Raw genomic sequence first — 16424 nt, 5'->3', positions numbered from 1 at the left:
TGAGATGTCAGCTATTGACAGGGGTCAAAGGTAACTAAAAATCATGCCTCAAAGAAGCACATCTGTGTGTTTCCCTATGACTGGATTTGTAATTACACGTGGTATTTCATAGACCTGCGTGTGGTCATTCTCAGATATAGACTTTGACCTCTCGGGGTCTTTAATAGCTCATGTTTCAGAGCTTACTGCGTGTTAGGCACAGTCCGAAGCATCTTACAAGTGTTACCAGTTAGAGGTCTCACCAATACCTGCTGATGTCGATATCGGTTATTACCTTCTTTATACGGATGACAAAAATGAGCCCAAAGAGGTAAAATAGAGTATCAGAACTCACAGGCTTTTAAGAAGCACGGGCTGGGATATTAACCCAGATCACCAGGCTATAGAGTCCATGTGTTTAACCATTGGGCTATACTACCTCTCACTGATGTTCAAGATGCAGTGATTATGGTCCTTGTATTTAGATAGAAGATAATGACTGTAGGGACATCTATATCGGTCATTTCAGATATGTATTTAGATGTTATGAGTGGGTGTTAAGCCTTTTCCAAGATGCCTTGTGTGTGTGGGGGGGGAAGAAAACCCTCATCATTTGAGTGGGAATAATTCTCTGTCATGATCATCGTATTCACAAGAGATAGAGCCGGAATTAAAGAGGCACAAGGTGCAAATGTCTGTACTATCTCCGGAGAACAGCCCAGACCCTGGGAATCATGTGTGTTAAGACATCCTTGGAATAGCTTGATAGTCTGGAAAATCTCAGTGCCTGGTTCCAGACTGAGCCCCATGTGGGAGACTGAGTTATTTTTACCCACTTTGTAGGGGAAGCTCTTGGATGATGGAGAAGGATTTTCAAGAGAGCGTGAAGGCTGAAAACCACTCCATGAAAGGGTCATGGATGGAATCTACACTTTTGCCAGATTCTTTTTGAGAATTCCAGGTTGTTCAAAATAAGGGATGGGTAGAGCCAAGCACATTCATCTACGTATCTACATTAATGCATTCCTTCCAGATGTCTTAAAACAGCAGCTATCAGAGAAATAGACCATATTTCTAGTGTGCGGGGGCGGAGAATGGGTGCTCTATTGTCTATCCCTGTATTTTAGTACAAATATGTGATTTAAAGATAGTTAAGATGAATTGAATTTGCTCTCAAAAGATAATTCTGCGTTGTGATGTTTATATTGTGAAACCAACCATCCGTGTGGGGTTTTTGTTTGTTTGTTTTGTTTTTCTATTGGGAACTTGAATGTAACAAACCCCAATATTGTCTATAAAGAGACCTAAAGTTGCATTGTGGCCTAAGTGAATTATTTTTTTTTCATATGAACAAAAAAAAGAAAAAAAGAAAAAAAAATTTACTTGACAGATGGCATCATCAGAAGATTATTTTAAATAACCAAGGCCTCCTAATGCTGTAAAAAAGGATTGCATTTTTTTTTCATTTTTCCACTAGTGTTTCAGGCACACACCTATTGCATCAAGCAAGGGAGGCAAGTCTGTGGGGCATTGATGGATTCCTTATTTTATTAAATTTTTACTTGGACGTTTGATGTTAAAAAGCAATCTAAATCTACCATATATCAATGGGTCTCTTCATAAAGCTATGATTTTAACATCTGTGACTTTTTCCCTCAATTTTTTGAGTGTCAGAAAAATGAAGAATTTCTTCTTCAGGGTCGACAGGGCCTGCAAAATGATACATAATTTAAAGCATCAATCAACCTGCCCGGCCCCTCCCTGTAAGGTTAAAAAATACCATTCCCCACTTTCTTAGTGATGTCCCGTATTTAACATACACAAATCCTTCACTTTTAGAGATCCTGGGATGTTGAGAAATATGAAATGATTTCACACTGAACTCAAAAACAACAGCAGCAGTAACAGAATGGACCCTTTCAACCCACACGCGCACATGTGCTTAAACATACACACACACACATGCGCACACACACACACACACACACAGACTAAGAGAAGCAAAGGTATTCGGGGAATACAAAGTTTCCCCATGGAAGATTTTGTGAGAACGGTTTAGCTAGCATTTCATAGGAGATCCTGAGGATTGCTTCTGTCCATGATCCATTCCGTGGCCTGAAGAACGTTCAGATTGAATTTACTTTGCTACGCACAACCACTATCATGTGGAATTTTGTTTCAAATAGGGCTATTAAAATAGTGCTGGTCCGTATCTTTTTGATGCTTCTGATATTTATGTGTTCACTGTGTCTAAAAGATTTACCTCTTCTTTAAGTTCTATCATCAATTTATTTACAACTAGATGCACCTGCATTTGATCAAACATTTGGTGGTGGTTTCATATCCACCAGAAGTCAGTTGCATGTGCAAAACAGACATCCCTGCATGTCTGGTAGGTGTTCTTGCACTTGCAGCACAAGGTTAACAGTATTTCTCTAAAGCCGAAAAAAAGTCCAGTTATAATAACCATTTTGTCTGGAGGAGAAGATATTTTTTGACATTTTAAATGTATACATCCATAATATGCTCAAAATGTACATAAATATATTGTATAAAATGCTGAAGATATTTGACAGTTTATTGTTTTATTAACATTTATAAGATGATTTCCCAAATCTCCGTTTTCACAGAGGACTACATAGTATACCTTCAAAAATATTTTAAGGTTTTTTTTTTCCAGCACTTTTTCATAAGAACAATCCATCAGTTGCCCATTGTGATTATAATTTTTACAACATAATTGTACCTTCTATTGACAACTTCTCAGGCATTAACTAATTATGCCATTTAATAAAATTATAGTAATTGCATTAAAAGATTATCTGTTGAAAATTTAAAAGGACACTCTTCACTATTCTCGCGTATTTTCATGTTTATATTTTCAACTCTACAATTGAATTGCACTTTCAGACAGAATCATAGCTATGCGGACTGAAATCAGGTGGCATTTGGAGCGTCCCAATTTTGACTAGTAAGCGTTAGATCTAATTTTTTTTTTCAGATCTTCTTCTTCTTTTTTTTTTTTAATTCCTGGAAGAGCATACATGGCCAGTCTTCACATGGCCCCATTCGATAGCAAGTGAATGGTTAACTCTCACTTTTGTATTGTAGGTCCAGGCTCTGTATGGGAATGCTTCCGTCATTACCTACTGCTTCCCCTACACTTTCTATCGGGATGCGCTCAGACACACACATTTTCTGCCTTCTGTGATTTTTTTCAGGCTGGGGGCCATGATCTTTGGCAGATTCCAGTGAATTCAGGCTAGTTCTAGGTCTCTCTACTGTCCAGAGATACCCATACTGTTCATTTAAACTTGGTCCTGAGCGTAGGGTCTTAAATCTTTGCAAAAGAAAAGCCTCTAGAGACGATGTCACTCCTTGACCTAGCCAATGCCTTCTTCAGGCTTGCCCCTTTCATTCCCTTCCTCGCTTTCCACAATCATTGCATGTCTCGTGTCCCATGTACTGTTAGATATTGAGATACAAAAATGAAACTGTCATGCTAAGTCCTTACTGGTCTCTTATTCAGCACCCCCCTCTCTTTCCCCATCTCCCTCCATTCATCCCTCTCTCTTCCTCTTTGTCATCCATCTGCCCCTCCTTCCAGCTGCTCCCCAGCGCCTCTCCCCATTTCTCTTGCCACCCGCCTGCTTCTCTCCCCTACCCTCTTACATCTGAAACCACAGAGGTGCCACACAATGATTAAAGCACTCCATAAGAAAAATCAAATTTGTCCTTTGGAGATCAACTTAGATACTATTCATGAGGATAATTTAAAAATATTCAATGGGCTACACATGTGGGTAGGGATTATTATCTGATATAACGATCGGTAGGCACGGTGTTGTTCTAACTCAGAGGCCTCTCTAAAGCAGGTGCACGCACACGCACACACGTAGGCACATAGTTACTGCTTCCTTGCAAAGGATGTTATGTGAGGACTTGTGGAGGACCTGTTCCAGGACAGGGCAGAAGTGCAAATCATAGTATTATATGCCATACAATTAGCATTCAAGAGTCACCTCTTTTCAGCGCTGATTCACGTGCTTGGAACCACCAAATGCAAAGCATGTGGTTCTATCTTTAAAGCTATAGAGTACTAAAAAAAAAAAAAAAAGAAAGAAAAAAAAAAAGCTATGAGCTGTGAGAATATTCTTCATGTTTGACCTAACCGAATTAATTCTTCACATCAAAGGTGAAGAAATTGTATTTCTATGCCCTAATAGTTCAGGTTAATGTCAAACACTAAAGGCACATTCAGTGTAACGTGGCTGTATGATAGAAGGGTCGTATTAGGACCCTGGGAGCTCCAGAATGAAAAAGGCCCTGTGTACCTGTTAGGTACACAGTAGGCTTCTAATGAGTGCTTCTTGGAAGGGTGCTAGAATCAGTGAAGACCATCTTTTACCAGATAATGCTTTCTTTTATTATTTATTATTTATTTTTTTTAATTAACGTTTATTTATTTTTGAGACAGAGAGAGACAGAGCATGAACGGGGGAGGGGCAGAGAGAGAGGGAGACACAGAATTGGAAGCAGGCTCCAGGCTCTGAGCCATCAGCCCAGAGCCCGACGCGGGGCTCGAACTCATGAACCGCGAGATCGTGACCTGAGCTGACGTCGGACGCTTAACCGACTGAGCCACCCAGGCGCCCCGATAATGCTTTCTTTTTATTCTAACTTCTCCTCTGACTGTAACAGCCTAGGTCCCCATCAGAGGGTACAGTCCATAGACCGCCTTCATCATAACCTCGTTTAAGGTGCCTTTTCCTACCTTTTTCTCAAGGCTGCCTATCCAGAGTGGGTGCTAATCTACAGCAAAACGGCCACAAGACAGCCAGCGGTAGGGGAATGAAGGGAGCTAACAAGTCTCTAACCCGGGTCAATAGCCCCTGAATGTCCGGGGGATTTTATTTGTGATTCTTATAGAGATGAGTACTTCTCCATCTCTCCCTCTGTTTCTATATGTGACGCCTGGATGATGCAAGCATCTTGCACGATCCCAAAATGGAAAAGAATATCTAGAAATAGAAGCAGAGGACGAAAGAGCCCCAGAGTGTGTGAAAACAGTCCTAAGTGATTCCCTGCGTTGGTCTGGACCTGTTGAAGAGGGTTGCTCAGTCCTTGTATTTCTGGCTAATTTGATACAGTCTTTTTTTTTTTCTTTTGTGGTCTGAGCTTCGTCGTTTGTTTCTAAGCTGTCATGTTTATTAGTCTCTGTGGCTGATCCTTGGGGCTCCCCATCAGGTGGCGTGTGTTCTCCGTTGTCTGGCTGGGCTTGGCAAGCCGATGGCCCTTTTATTGCCGTGTGCAATGTGGGCATGCCTGCCTTAGCCTGTAGCCCGTAATTAGACCCACCACAGGTGACAGTTACAGGAGAGCCTGGTAATCATTCCAGCTGCCTGACCTGATGTTTATGGAGAGAAACCTTCTTTGTGGTCTGGTTAGGGTTTACTCTGCTATATTGTACTTTTGCCCTTTGATTTATGATTTAGGAAGGCGTGTTTGGCTACCTCTTTTCCTCCCTTGGTGTTGTGTCGTTGGCTTTTTAGATAACAGCTCATTTTTTGGTGATTTTCAGCAGCCGATATTCTAGCCCTGAGGTTCACTAAAAAAGATGCGAAGACAATTAAAATCCAGTTCAGTCTTTCATCATCTAAGCCATATTTCTGCACGGTGTTCATTGACTTCTAATGTCACTGGAATTTTTTTAGAGTTCGACGCTGTATCTTTTTTCGTTGGCCCTTTACTTTTTTATTTCTGAGCAGGCTTTTAAAAATTTTTGCTTTAAGTCATTGAAGAGGCTTGATTCAAAATCGAAGAAGTGCTTCAACTTGTCAAAAAAAAACAGGGAGTGGGGAGAAGAAAGAAATACACTTCTTAGCTCACTTGGTGTTGAAAACAAGACCCTCGTGGCTTCCGTTCAAACTCTGGAGAAGCATGGAGCTATAGAATGTTAAATCGGAGGACCTTTCACATTTGTCCGCATGAGAAGAAACTGAAGCCTTCGGGAAAGGGATTTTTCCCAAGGCCTCCTGGCTTGTGAGAACACAGGATGCTTAGCCCCTGTACCGCCTGTGTGATACGTGATGTGTGCTGTCATAAACTTTGCAGTTATGGTTTTAGTTCATGAGTATGAACTACATCTACACGGTAGCCGAGAATTATGTTATTGAAAATGAAAGCAGCCTTTTCCCCATGTCTTACATTTGAGAAATATTCTATAAGAAGGTAATATGCCCCGGAGGAACAAAAATCTGTATCATTACTCTGTGTGCATCTGGGTAACCCGTTGCTTTCAGGTGACGGGGCTTTCTAATCCAGACTTTAGGGTGACAGTGACAAAGATAACATGATGATCGTGATGGTGGTGATAATCTGTGCTTTCGTGTGTTTTAAGTTTTGACCTCTGCTCTTAAAACCTGTTCTTTATGGGCTACAGTAAAATGCGTAGTCTCACCTTTGTCTTTTGTTTAAAAGCAACAGAGCACTAAGTATGAATTTGCTAATATATTTTTTTTCCTCTGGAAGAAGTCAGGCATGTGCAATTAAAAACTTTTTTGGAAGCTATTCGCTAGCAAAAACTGCCTTCCTTGGGAACCATTGAAGTCCTCACAATTTTTGTAAGGAAATTTCCATGGGCTAACTTTCCATCAGAAGTTGCAAAATTAGAAAATGTGATGTGTGTTTTGCTGTTAAAAAAAAAAATGGCTGCCTGTGGCCACAGTCACCTACACCTCTGTCATAAATTTAATTTTGCATTTCATTGGTGATTTTTATGTATCTAGTAATGTGTATTTTTTCAGAAGATAGATAATCGATATCCCCAAAATTTGGTCCACCCCAATACGCACATACAGACACAAAAGAGAGGACGAGGAGGAAGAAGAAGAAAGGAAAAGAAAAAAAAAAAAAAAAAAGAATGGCAAATAGCCTATTGCTTGAGTTTACTTAAAGATAATCCTGCAGGTGGCGGTAGAAACTCATAAATGATAAAAGTCCAAGGTAAATTTCTGTGGATTGCTTCTTGGGGATTTTAATTTCAGCAATTTATTTTTAATTTAATACAATCATCTACAAGCAGAAATCATTATGTGAGTTTAAGGAAAAAACTTGGGGTGTTGTATAATCTCTGAGTTTATAATCACTTACTCAGATATTCTATGGCGTTCATCTTTAGGCACAAGGGATGAGATCTGGATTACTGTCAAGTTGGTATAGATTTCATAGGACAGCCCATTTTTTCCACTCTTAATCTTAGTTTTCTTAACCAAAATTTTATGCCTATGCCATTGGTCAGGTTTATAAAGTCCTTTGCTATTGAGTACGAAGTTGCTTAGGTGCAGTGCTTGCTTGCTGTGTGTGTGTGCATGCGTGCGTGTGTGTGTGTTTACGTGTGTGTACACAGACCTTCACATCAGAGTATTAAATCCAGTTTTTTCAGGAGGGCATTTTCTTCCTTAGCTAATTGTTCATGGTTAGTTTTAATCTGAGTAGGATCACGAATTGCTTGAAAGCTATTTTACCCGTGGATTAAAAACATAGCATAAGCACTTTCTTTAAAACATTAGAAGAGGCAGAGTGGATATGGTAACATTCTTTCCATGTATTTTCATGATTTCATTTTGGACCTTAGGCATTGTCAAAGTAAAGTGAAAGCACTCAGTCGATCTTTCTTCACTGCTTGTTAAGGTTTGAAAGTTCTTAAATTGCTTTTTGTGTGTATATATTTTCATTTGCCATTTTTTCCCTTAGATTTGGGTTTGAAGATGCTAACTCTGAAACGATTTGCCTAAACATAAAGCTAATAAGCAGCTCTCCTTTTTTCTTGCAGTCTCATTCAAAAATCCTTCGCAGTACACATTTCTTGATTCTAAGAAAATGTAATTATTTTGGTTTAAATGCTTTAGACTATTTAGATCTTGAGTGTCTTTAATGGACAGCTGTGATGGTCTTGAGCAAATTATGTGAATTTTGGCCTTTGTCTCTCTTCTGAACATTTCACTAGGTCTTGTGATAAAGTTCAGAACAATAAGGTCTTGTATACCATAAGCTCGGATACAGAATTTCCTATAATGGAAGAGGGAGGAAAAGAAAAAAAAAGCAGAAAAGAAACCTTCTAGCCTTCTTACATTCTGTTTCAATTGCTATTCCAATTACTCATGAGGGAGAAAAGTGGAAAGTAAGTCAGACTCTCAGAAAACCTATTTTGCTGTCTTCCTATAAAGAATATTCAGTTCTCTGTTAGCAGCTGACCAAAATCTAATCCATTAAAAAATATATCGCAGTAAGCAGTTCTTGAAAATGTTTATAATAAATGGTAAAAGCCAAGCTTCCACTGTGAGATTAGCAGTTGGAACAGGATGTGTTCATCAGGAAATAGGTTATTGCCTGACCAGTGTGCCCTGTCCCATAACCCGCAGGACAGATGAAGATTTAAAAGCTTGCAGTGCAAGGAGTTTGTTTGATTTCCCCTCTTTGCTTTCTTTTGCATATTCCAGCGCGGCTGATCACACAGGGCATTTTTCTCCATGAATCCATTATGAAGTTCATCTTGTTGACAAAAAAAACATCAGATGTTTTAGAGGTTGCCCCCCCCCGGCCCCCCTGCGGCCCATACTCATCGAATGACCTATGCATATTAACGCCACTGTAGTAGTCTCCCCTTATCCATGGTTTTGTTTTCCATGGTTTTAGTGGCTGCGTGTTAACCTCGGTCTAGGAGCAGATGATCTTCTCTGATGTTATGTCAGAAGGTCACCTTAGCCTAATACTCCGACACCGCGCCCACGTCATTCACCGCCCGTCATCTCTCTGCATAGGCATTTTATTCTCTCACATCATCACAGGAAGAAGGGCATGTATAGTAAGATATTTTAAGGGAGAGAGAGAGAGAGAGAGAGCATATACACATAACTTTCATTATAGGATGTTGTAATTGTTCTGTTCTGTTATCATCCGTCTCTGTTTTGAATCTCTTACCATGCCTAAATTTATACATTAAGTTTTATCCCAGATATGTAGTATAGGAAGAACAGTATATAAAAGGGCTCAGTACTATTTGTGGTTTCAGACAATCCACTGGGGGGGTCTTGGGAGGCACCCCCCGCAGATAAAAAGGGCCTATTGTAATTCACTTTTACAGAACAGACTCTGTAGCTTTAAAAAATAATAAGAGAATCGTGAAAGACTCTTTTCCAGAAGTCTAGACTCACTCTCTCCCTCCCTCCCCGCCCCCCCATTCGGCCCATCTTAAAGATACAGGAAATAGAGCAGAGGATTAAGGTGATTTTCCTGCTTTTGCTTGATTGCAGTCCAGTCTCAGACCTAGTGGGCAGTGGTGCTCATGAATAATGCCTTCTCTGTGGATGATACCTATAGTAACACACACAGAGTGACTAAAAGATCAAATATGCTGGCTAAAAAGCCTTAGGGAAGCATTATGTGTCTGAGGTCTGATCTATTGTCTAGGAGGTCGGAGAGTGTTAATGCACTCTGCAAAGATTACACTCCCACTCTAATTGCTACGGCACTTCCTTAAAGGATTTAAACAGTCAGGAAAGGTGACGCTCCTTGTCAGTTTTTGTCTTCTGCCTGCAGTTGAAGTCTATCTGTCTTTCCACTGAGACCACTAGATCAAGTAACCTAGCCATCGGGAAAGGTGCAAACTCTGAATGAAGAGGGAAAGCAATGAGAGGGGTTATTTACAGCTCCATTATGACTTGCTCTTTAAATGCTTTGCATTCCACTTCTGCTGTTTACCTTGTGAAAATGACAGCATATCTGTGTTCCTGGGGGGTGGGGCTGAAAAGAGTCTAAGGCTTCACCTTGAGTTTTGATCAGATTTGTTTTCATAATCTTTTCTCCATGCCGTGAGGCCCAGTGTGGCATCTTGGATTTGGGTTATTTCGGTTCAAGACCCGGAGGACAGTGGACTTAAGCGTTTCCTCTGTGCCGTCCCTCCCCAACACACACACACACACACACACACACACACACACACACCCATGCTGAAATGTTTATCCTGAATTAGGCATTTACAAGACTGACCCACCCGGAGGACCTGATAACTTTGTCCAGACCATCACTGTAAATTTCAAATGTTGTGCAAACACGTTCTTAAAAAGCTCCCTTCTGCCTTAGAGAATGCTTCTGAAATCTTGCATGTCCAGGAGCTGACAGAGTAATGTTATCAGACCCTGTATCTCTTACGTTGCTTGGATTATAACTCAGTATTTTCTAAATGCCGCTGCAAAGCTTCAAGGAAGGTTTTCCAGTTCTTCTATGACAGGAGTTTAGGAAATATTGGGGATCTGTATGTTTGAGCCAGAATATTGAATCCTTAAATTCATAGTGTGCATTGCTGCAGGAGTGGGGAGGACGTGCTTGCCTTTCACCCTGAGCATTTTCTACCCGCTCTGCACGGTTGCATTGTTGCGAGGTAAGAATTCCTCTTAGATCAGTTCAAATCGCTAATATATGTGGCTTAGAGCCTGCAGTATAATATTTATGCAGCTTCCAAAAGAGACTTGGGAGGATTCCCTGTAATTCAAGATGGTAGTCTGAATGATGGGTGTAGGATTTTTTTTTTTTAAGAAATCCTTGTTTGTCCCGTGGGATTTTCACACTTTTCGCCTGACGGCACTGTATTTTACTCATACTGTATAAAGCTGTCAGTGTGTTCGTTATATGTGTCTCCTGAACACTCTGAGCAGATGACAAGAACAATGGCTGGAGGGGAAGAAACACATTTGAATCAACATCTTCAGAGCAGAATTGCTCTAGCGTCTCCTGTTCCCGCTCCTACGCGGACTGTCCCTCACACTTTGCCTTGTTGCACGTTCCCTCGCGCTGTTGGTAGATTACACCGAATGTTTCATCTGTATATAAAAATTAAAAATTCAAACAAAAATCTGGCCCACATAAGAACAGGCCCTTTGGGCATATGGTTCATTATGCAATATTCGTTTAATTACTAAAACACTTGGGATGGCTTTCCTGCCCTTACTTTCAACTTGCAAAGTTGGATCTCTTCTGTTGCACAGAAAATGTAGCACAGAATTCTGAAGGAGCAGAAAAAGGAAAAGCAAAAAAAAAAAAAAAAAAAAAAAAAAGAGCCTTTGAAGAAATTACTGGAATTCACCAAAAGGAAGTAGGATTCTCAGGATGAAGCCAGTGGAAATAAGGATTTCTCTCTCTCCCCCCCCCACCCCCACCTTTCTCTTTGGTCTCTGTCTCCCTCGCATTAGGCCAGTTTTACTGTGGTTAGTTTATATAAATGCAAACAGGGCGGGAACACAAAGACTCAGGATTCAGGTTTCAAGTACATTCCCTCTGAGGGACTCAAGTGTCTCCATGAAGCTGGCTAAGTTTTATTGGTTCGAAGGGGAGTACTCTGAAAGTGTGCCTTTAATTGATTTTTCAGGGCAAACAGGTGGTGATGGTTTAGACATGTCCTAGCCTCACTGCCACTCCTAATTTGAGGCTGCACGTATAATAGCTTTATTAAAATATACAATCTCCTGGCTTTGCTTTTACCTGAACATCTGCCTCTTGGTCTTTAAAGGGCCTTTTAAAATATTTTCATTCTGTGCTTAAATGGATCACATCCTAGAAAGGCTGGAGGAAGTCTTTATTTTCTACTCATGGCATCAGACATTATTTTTGGTTTGAAATGAAAGACGTTACAATGCAGGCGGCATCTTTAAATAGGATCATTGTTGTTTTAGAAATTTTTGTGGTTGTCATTGTTGTGGGCACATTTGTTTACGTGATGTGACAGTGATTTGACCATTAAGAGGCCAAAAGCTGATGTTTACGTGATGTTTATGTGATTTGAACATAAGAGGCCAAAAACTGAATTTGTCAATCCTGGGTTTTGATTTGAACTTTTATTTTTGGTGAGCAAAAGATTGAGCAGCTGCGTGTGAGTGTATATGAGTGTGTGTGTGTGTGTGTGTGTGTGTATGTACTTAAATACCCCATCTTGGGTTTCTTCCTGGTTTATAGTGATGTCTCAGTGTTACAGGAAAGCTCTTCAGATTCCGCCTGATCGAAATAAACGTGGGATTCCTAAAATCATGTTTAAGGAAAGGAGGATCCAAACCTTGGCCTCATGTTTGGTTTTAGAGGCAAGTATGTGTGGCCCGCATATAAGCAGTTCTCTTTTTGATGAAGCAAATAGATAGTTTATCCAAGTAATGGGAGACCATCTAAGGCATGCTCGATAGGATTCCTAAAGGAATCGCTCTTTGCTATAAATAGCATCTCTCTGTCATCACTATTGGAGGGTTCCTGAAGGAAAGCACCTTAGTCTGGTTTAAGCACATTGAGTATGTACAGAGCTATTGCAGACTTCATGTGAACGGGTTGCAAGCCTACTTCTTTTAGTGCCAGAAATAAAGCTACAAGCAGAGTAACTTAATACAGTGAACTGTTTTACTTGATCACTGCACTAATGCTAATTAGATACACTTGCTTTATTACCCAGAGCGATTTCTTCTGTATTCATTCTGATCTAATCTTTCTGTGAACATGAAGGAGTCAGTCGTAAGTGTGAAGTTTAAGCTTTCCGTCGCCACTGTGGCCTGATGTTCATGTGACCAAAGTCAGAGAACACTTTTCGAGAATGCTTTGTCCACGTGGAGTACAATTCGAGCCCCAGTGGATTTCAACCACGGAGGGTGCCCACAGTGCCAACGGTTACACATCTGAAAGAAGTGAGATACTTATCTGTACATTTAATGGGATTTTTCCTTGACCCCTTCCAGATACCCAGCTTTATGGGGAATAAATAAATGTGTGAGGATTTGTCCTCCCTTCCTTTAATCAGAGCAGAGAATTTGCCGATGGCTTTGAAAGATACATTTACCGAGATCAGACGTTCTACGGCTCCATTACCAGTTTCTGCGAAAACGCGTGATGAGACATTTATTATCTGGTTGTAGACCTGAAGTGATAATCCTTCCAGGAGGTAAAAGCTGATAGTTGGAGCCCATTAGTTGCTTTCTTTCATTTAGTTCCGAGCGTTTCTACTTTGTGAACTAGTTGTTCTGCCTTTATGCGTAATGTGGGACTTTTATTTTGTTTTATTTATTTATTTTGAGAGAGAGAGAGAGAGAGAGAGAGAATGAGCAGGGGAGGGGCAGAGAGAGAGAGGGAGAGAGAGAATCCCAAGCAGGCTCCGTGCCGTCAGTACAGAACTCGACCAGGGGCTTGAGCTCACGAGCCCTGAGATCATGACCTGAACTGAAATCAAGAGTTAGATGCTTAATCGACTGAGCCACCCAGGCATCTCAGATGGGGGCTTTTATTGGGCCATGGGCGATCGTTGGACTTTGTCCCATTTATATAATGTCACCAAGAAATGGAAAGTATACAGTGGCCAGTAGCCTGATACAAACATGAAAGTGATGGGATTTTAATAAACGCTTTGTACTTAAAGGAGGGAAAAGATCATGCATTTAGTATTGAGCTTATATAAATACAAGTTAGAAGCATTCTTTTCTGTTTTTAGAAAGTCGCAAGGTATGTTCAGAAGGGGAAAATAAGTTAACAAAACCTGCATGTCTAGAAGAATACAGTGTAAAAGTCTCCAGCCTATAGTTAATTTTAAGATTATATGGACTTATGTATAGACTTCTTCTAAAATCAGAATGGAATTAGCTATATCTGTAGAAACATCCGCATTTTCCTTTTACACAGAAAAGTGTTCTTGTGAAATTGGAAGTTTGAAAATTACATAAATTGTTTACTCCAGCAGTCACGGAAGATACTAAAAGTAGGAAACACCTAATTCAGGTGTCTTTCTGCAAAAGTACTGGGAGAAGACTCCCCGCACAAAACCAGAACTAGCTGGCGGAGTTTTGTCCTTAAGGGATAAGGCAAGAAGCCCAGTTTGACTTTTTGCCCCCAGTGAACTGACCAGATGACTATGTCATGTAGAAACAGTCAAAGACAATGCCAAATGAACACCAGAAATGGCATATTTTGATGCTCTAGAGAACAAATGGTTAATGAGTCTTGATTTGGTAAACTTTTCCTCTCTCTGTATATGGAATGATGTAGAAGTGCAAGTAGGTAGGAACTTTTTACTGGAGGACAAGGGAGAAAGGAGAGGGTCAGGCCAGCGAAGGGCATTTCGGTTTGGAGCCCAAGCCAAGTTGACGTTTGCCAAAGCCTTTCTTCCATGATGGGTGCCTCTGTTCCCTTTGCCTCTTTCTAGGTGGAGACTGGACCAGGACTGGGAACACATCCCTTTCTAGACCCTGGCTCCTGCCAAAAGTGTAGAATTCACTTTCTGGCCGGTCTACACAGCCCTTCCCAGCTTCCCTAGGGAAATCCTTTCACATTATACCACTTGACTAGCTTTCTGTTGCTCGTCTGACAAATTCCCATACATGAAGTGGCATTAGACAGCACAGATTTATTATCTTACAGTTCTGGAGGACAAGAGTCTACCCCAGATCTCACTGGATCTAAAATCAAGGTGTTAGAAGGGCTGTGTTCTATTCTGGTGGCTCTAAGGGAGAATCTGTTTGCTTTCCTTTTCCAGCGTATAGAGGCTGTCCAAGTTCCCTGGCTTATGATCCCCTCTCCATCTTCACATTCCAGCAAAGGCACGTTGTTGAGTCCTCACATGGCGTCACTCTGACCTTGCTGTGCCCTCACATCTTTTCCTTTCTTCTTCTGTCTCTGCCCTCCACGTTGAAGGACTAACCCTCGTGATTACATTCGACTCCACCAGGTAATCCATGATGAACTCCCAATGTGAACGTTAGAGGATTAGCAGCCCTAACTCCTAACTCCATAAGGGAAACCTTAGTTTCCCCCTTGAACTGTAACATATTCATTTTTCTGCCTACCCCAGCTAGGCCCTTCATCGCCTAATTGTGGTGTTTCGTTCATGTTGCATTCTGATGAATGAAGATTTATGAAACAAGCATTGGCCCCTTGCGTAAGTTCATAGGAAGTAATTCAGTGAGGCGTTCATTTGGGAGGAGGGAAGAGGTCACGGACCGTGGACATTTCAGTCAAGAGTGGCTGGGAGAACTGCAATTACAAATATACCAAAGTCACATGTTATCGGCAACGTGGAAAGATTTCTGGTATTTGGTCAGCTCGGTGGGCTTCTCTCATGGCGGCTGGTATATGGAGGGCTTTATGCCTAGGAGGAAGCAGTGTGCCTGCTCACATAGCGGATCTTGGGTGTGAGAACCTCAACAAGGAGAGGAATAGGTGGGGCTAGTTTCAGAGGCCAACCAAAAGGGATGAGGAGACCAGGAATGAGTCCAAGGGTTGTCCAGGACTCAGAAATAATTCCTGGTGAGCGGAGGAGTATAACTGGGCATCAGATGTATGGTGGTGTTTCCCCACGCAACTCCCCACAGTTCATCCAAATCCAAACCATGTTTAAAGAACCTACAACAGCCTGTGTGCTCTGTAAAACACCCCTGAGCATCCCGGACAGAGGTGATCTTGTTCTTTCTCCTGGGCTATTGCATTTCCTTCCTGAATTTTTTTCTTCGGTTTCTCACTGCATTACTCCGTTCCCATGAGTAAGAGCGCTTTGCTGCAAAAATTATCTAGTTGAATATCTGATCCTGGGTTTTTTTTTTGGTGTGTGTTTCGTTTACAATCACATCTTCAACTTGTTACTGTGACCTGCGGGTCTTTCCACTAACTGACCCCTGATTAGCACTCCAACCTTCTCTCCAGTCTCGTTTCTCTATGATCCATCCCAATGAGTTGTCTTACCATCTTTAAAGATGTGAAGCCTTTATTGATTGATTGATTGATTGATTGATTGATTGATTTTTACCTCTGTTGTGTCTTTTGCTCGCGCTATCCTTCTCTTACTAAAGAGAAAGTTAGTTGAAACAAAGCACTGCCACTCTCTAGCACTGGGCAAACACAAAGAAATAACTTACTAAATATCTTATCTTTGGCCTGCATGCTTTTCTAGAGAAATAATTAGTGACATTGAGACCAACCAACCCTATCTTCCAAGTGGCTTTCTTCATGCTTTTATTACTGTCCCTTGACTTGGGTTCAGTCATTCATCCGCTTTAAGAATCATGGCAGTGATGATGCCTCCTCCCTTCTGTCATCGCGTTGAGTCCTTCCGACAATGCTTGGGGAAGATATTACTGTTCTCATTTTACAGATGAAAAAAAGGCTATGTAGCGTTTCCACGAGCTGCGAGTATCCGCTGCGAGGATAGAACCACGATTTAGAGCCAATCAAAATGAATACGTCCTGAGCACCATTAAATACATGCTTCATGTTAAAAAATGTAATTGCCTCACAACTGTTGGAGATGACACAACAGGAAAGCGTGTAGCATAGTAGTTAAGGGCACTCAGCTCCATAGTCAAACTCACTACAAATCAAATTGTTAATAATTTTATTTTCTCATTTAAAATGTTCTTTTGATGACTATGCAA

At 41.0% G+C, this 16424-nt stretch overlaps 1 protein-coding gene across 7 annotated transcripts in view; it reads left to right on the top strand.

The window, feature by feature from the left end:
• The window catches only part of MCTP2 (multiple C2 and transmembrane domain containing 2), a 238519-nt gene that overhangs the window by 171226 nt on the left and 50869 nt on the right, over positions 1-16424 (top strand). Inside the window, exon 18 of one of the 7 annotated variants that reach the window (XM_047086647.1) lies at positions 823-2386. The exons of the other annotated variants lie outside the window; for them this stretch is intronic. Coding sequence (XP_046942603.1) covers positions 823-873 — 51 coding nt within the window. The 3' untranslated portion in view covers positions 874-2386. Of the gene's footprint in view, positions 1-822; positions 2387-16424 lie in introns of those variants that run through there. 7 annotated transcript variants of the gene reach the window in all.

This window comes from Lynx rufus, unplaced genomic scaffold (genome assembly GCF_022079265.1).
Source record: "Lynx rufus isolate CCGP_SWC_20201006 ecotype Redwood Valley unplaced genomic scaffold, mLynRuf1.p SCAF_21, whole genome shotgun sequence".
In the NCBI taxonomy this organism is placed as follows: domain Eukaryota; kingdom Metazoa; phylum Chordata; class Mammalia; order Carnivora; family Felidae; genus Lynx; species Lynx rufus.
Note: the sequence above shows the minus strand (reverse complement) of the source record. Positions and strands in the feature narration are given on the sequence as shown.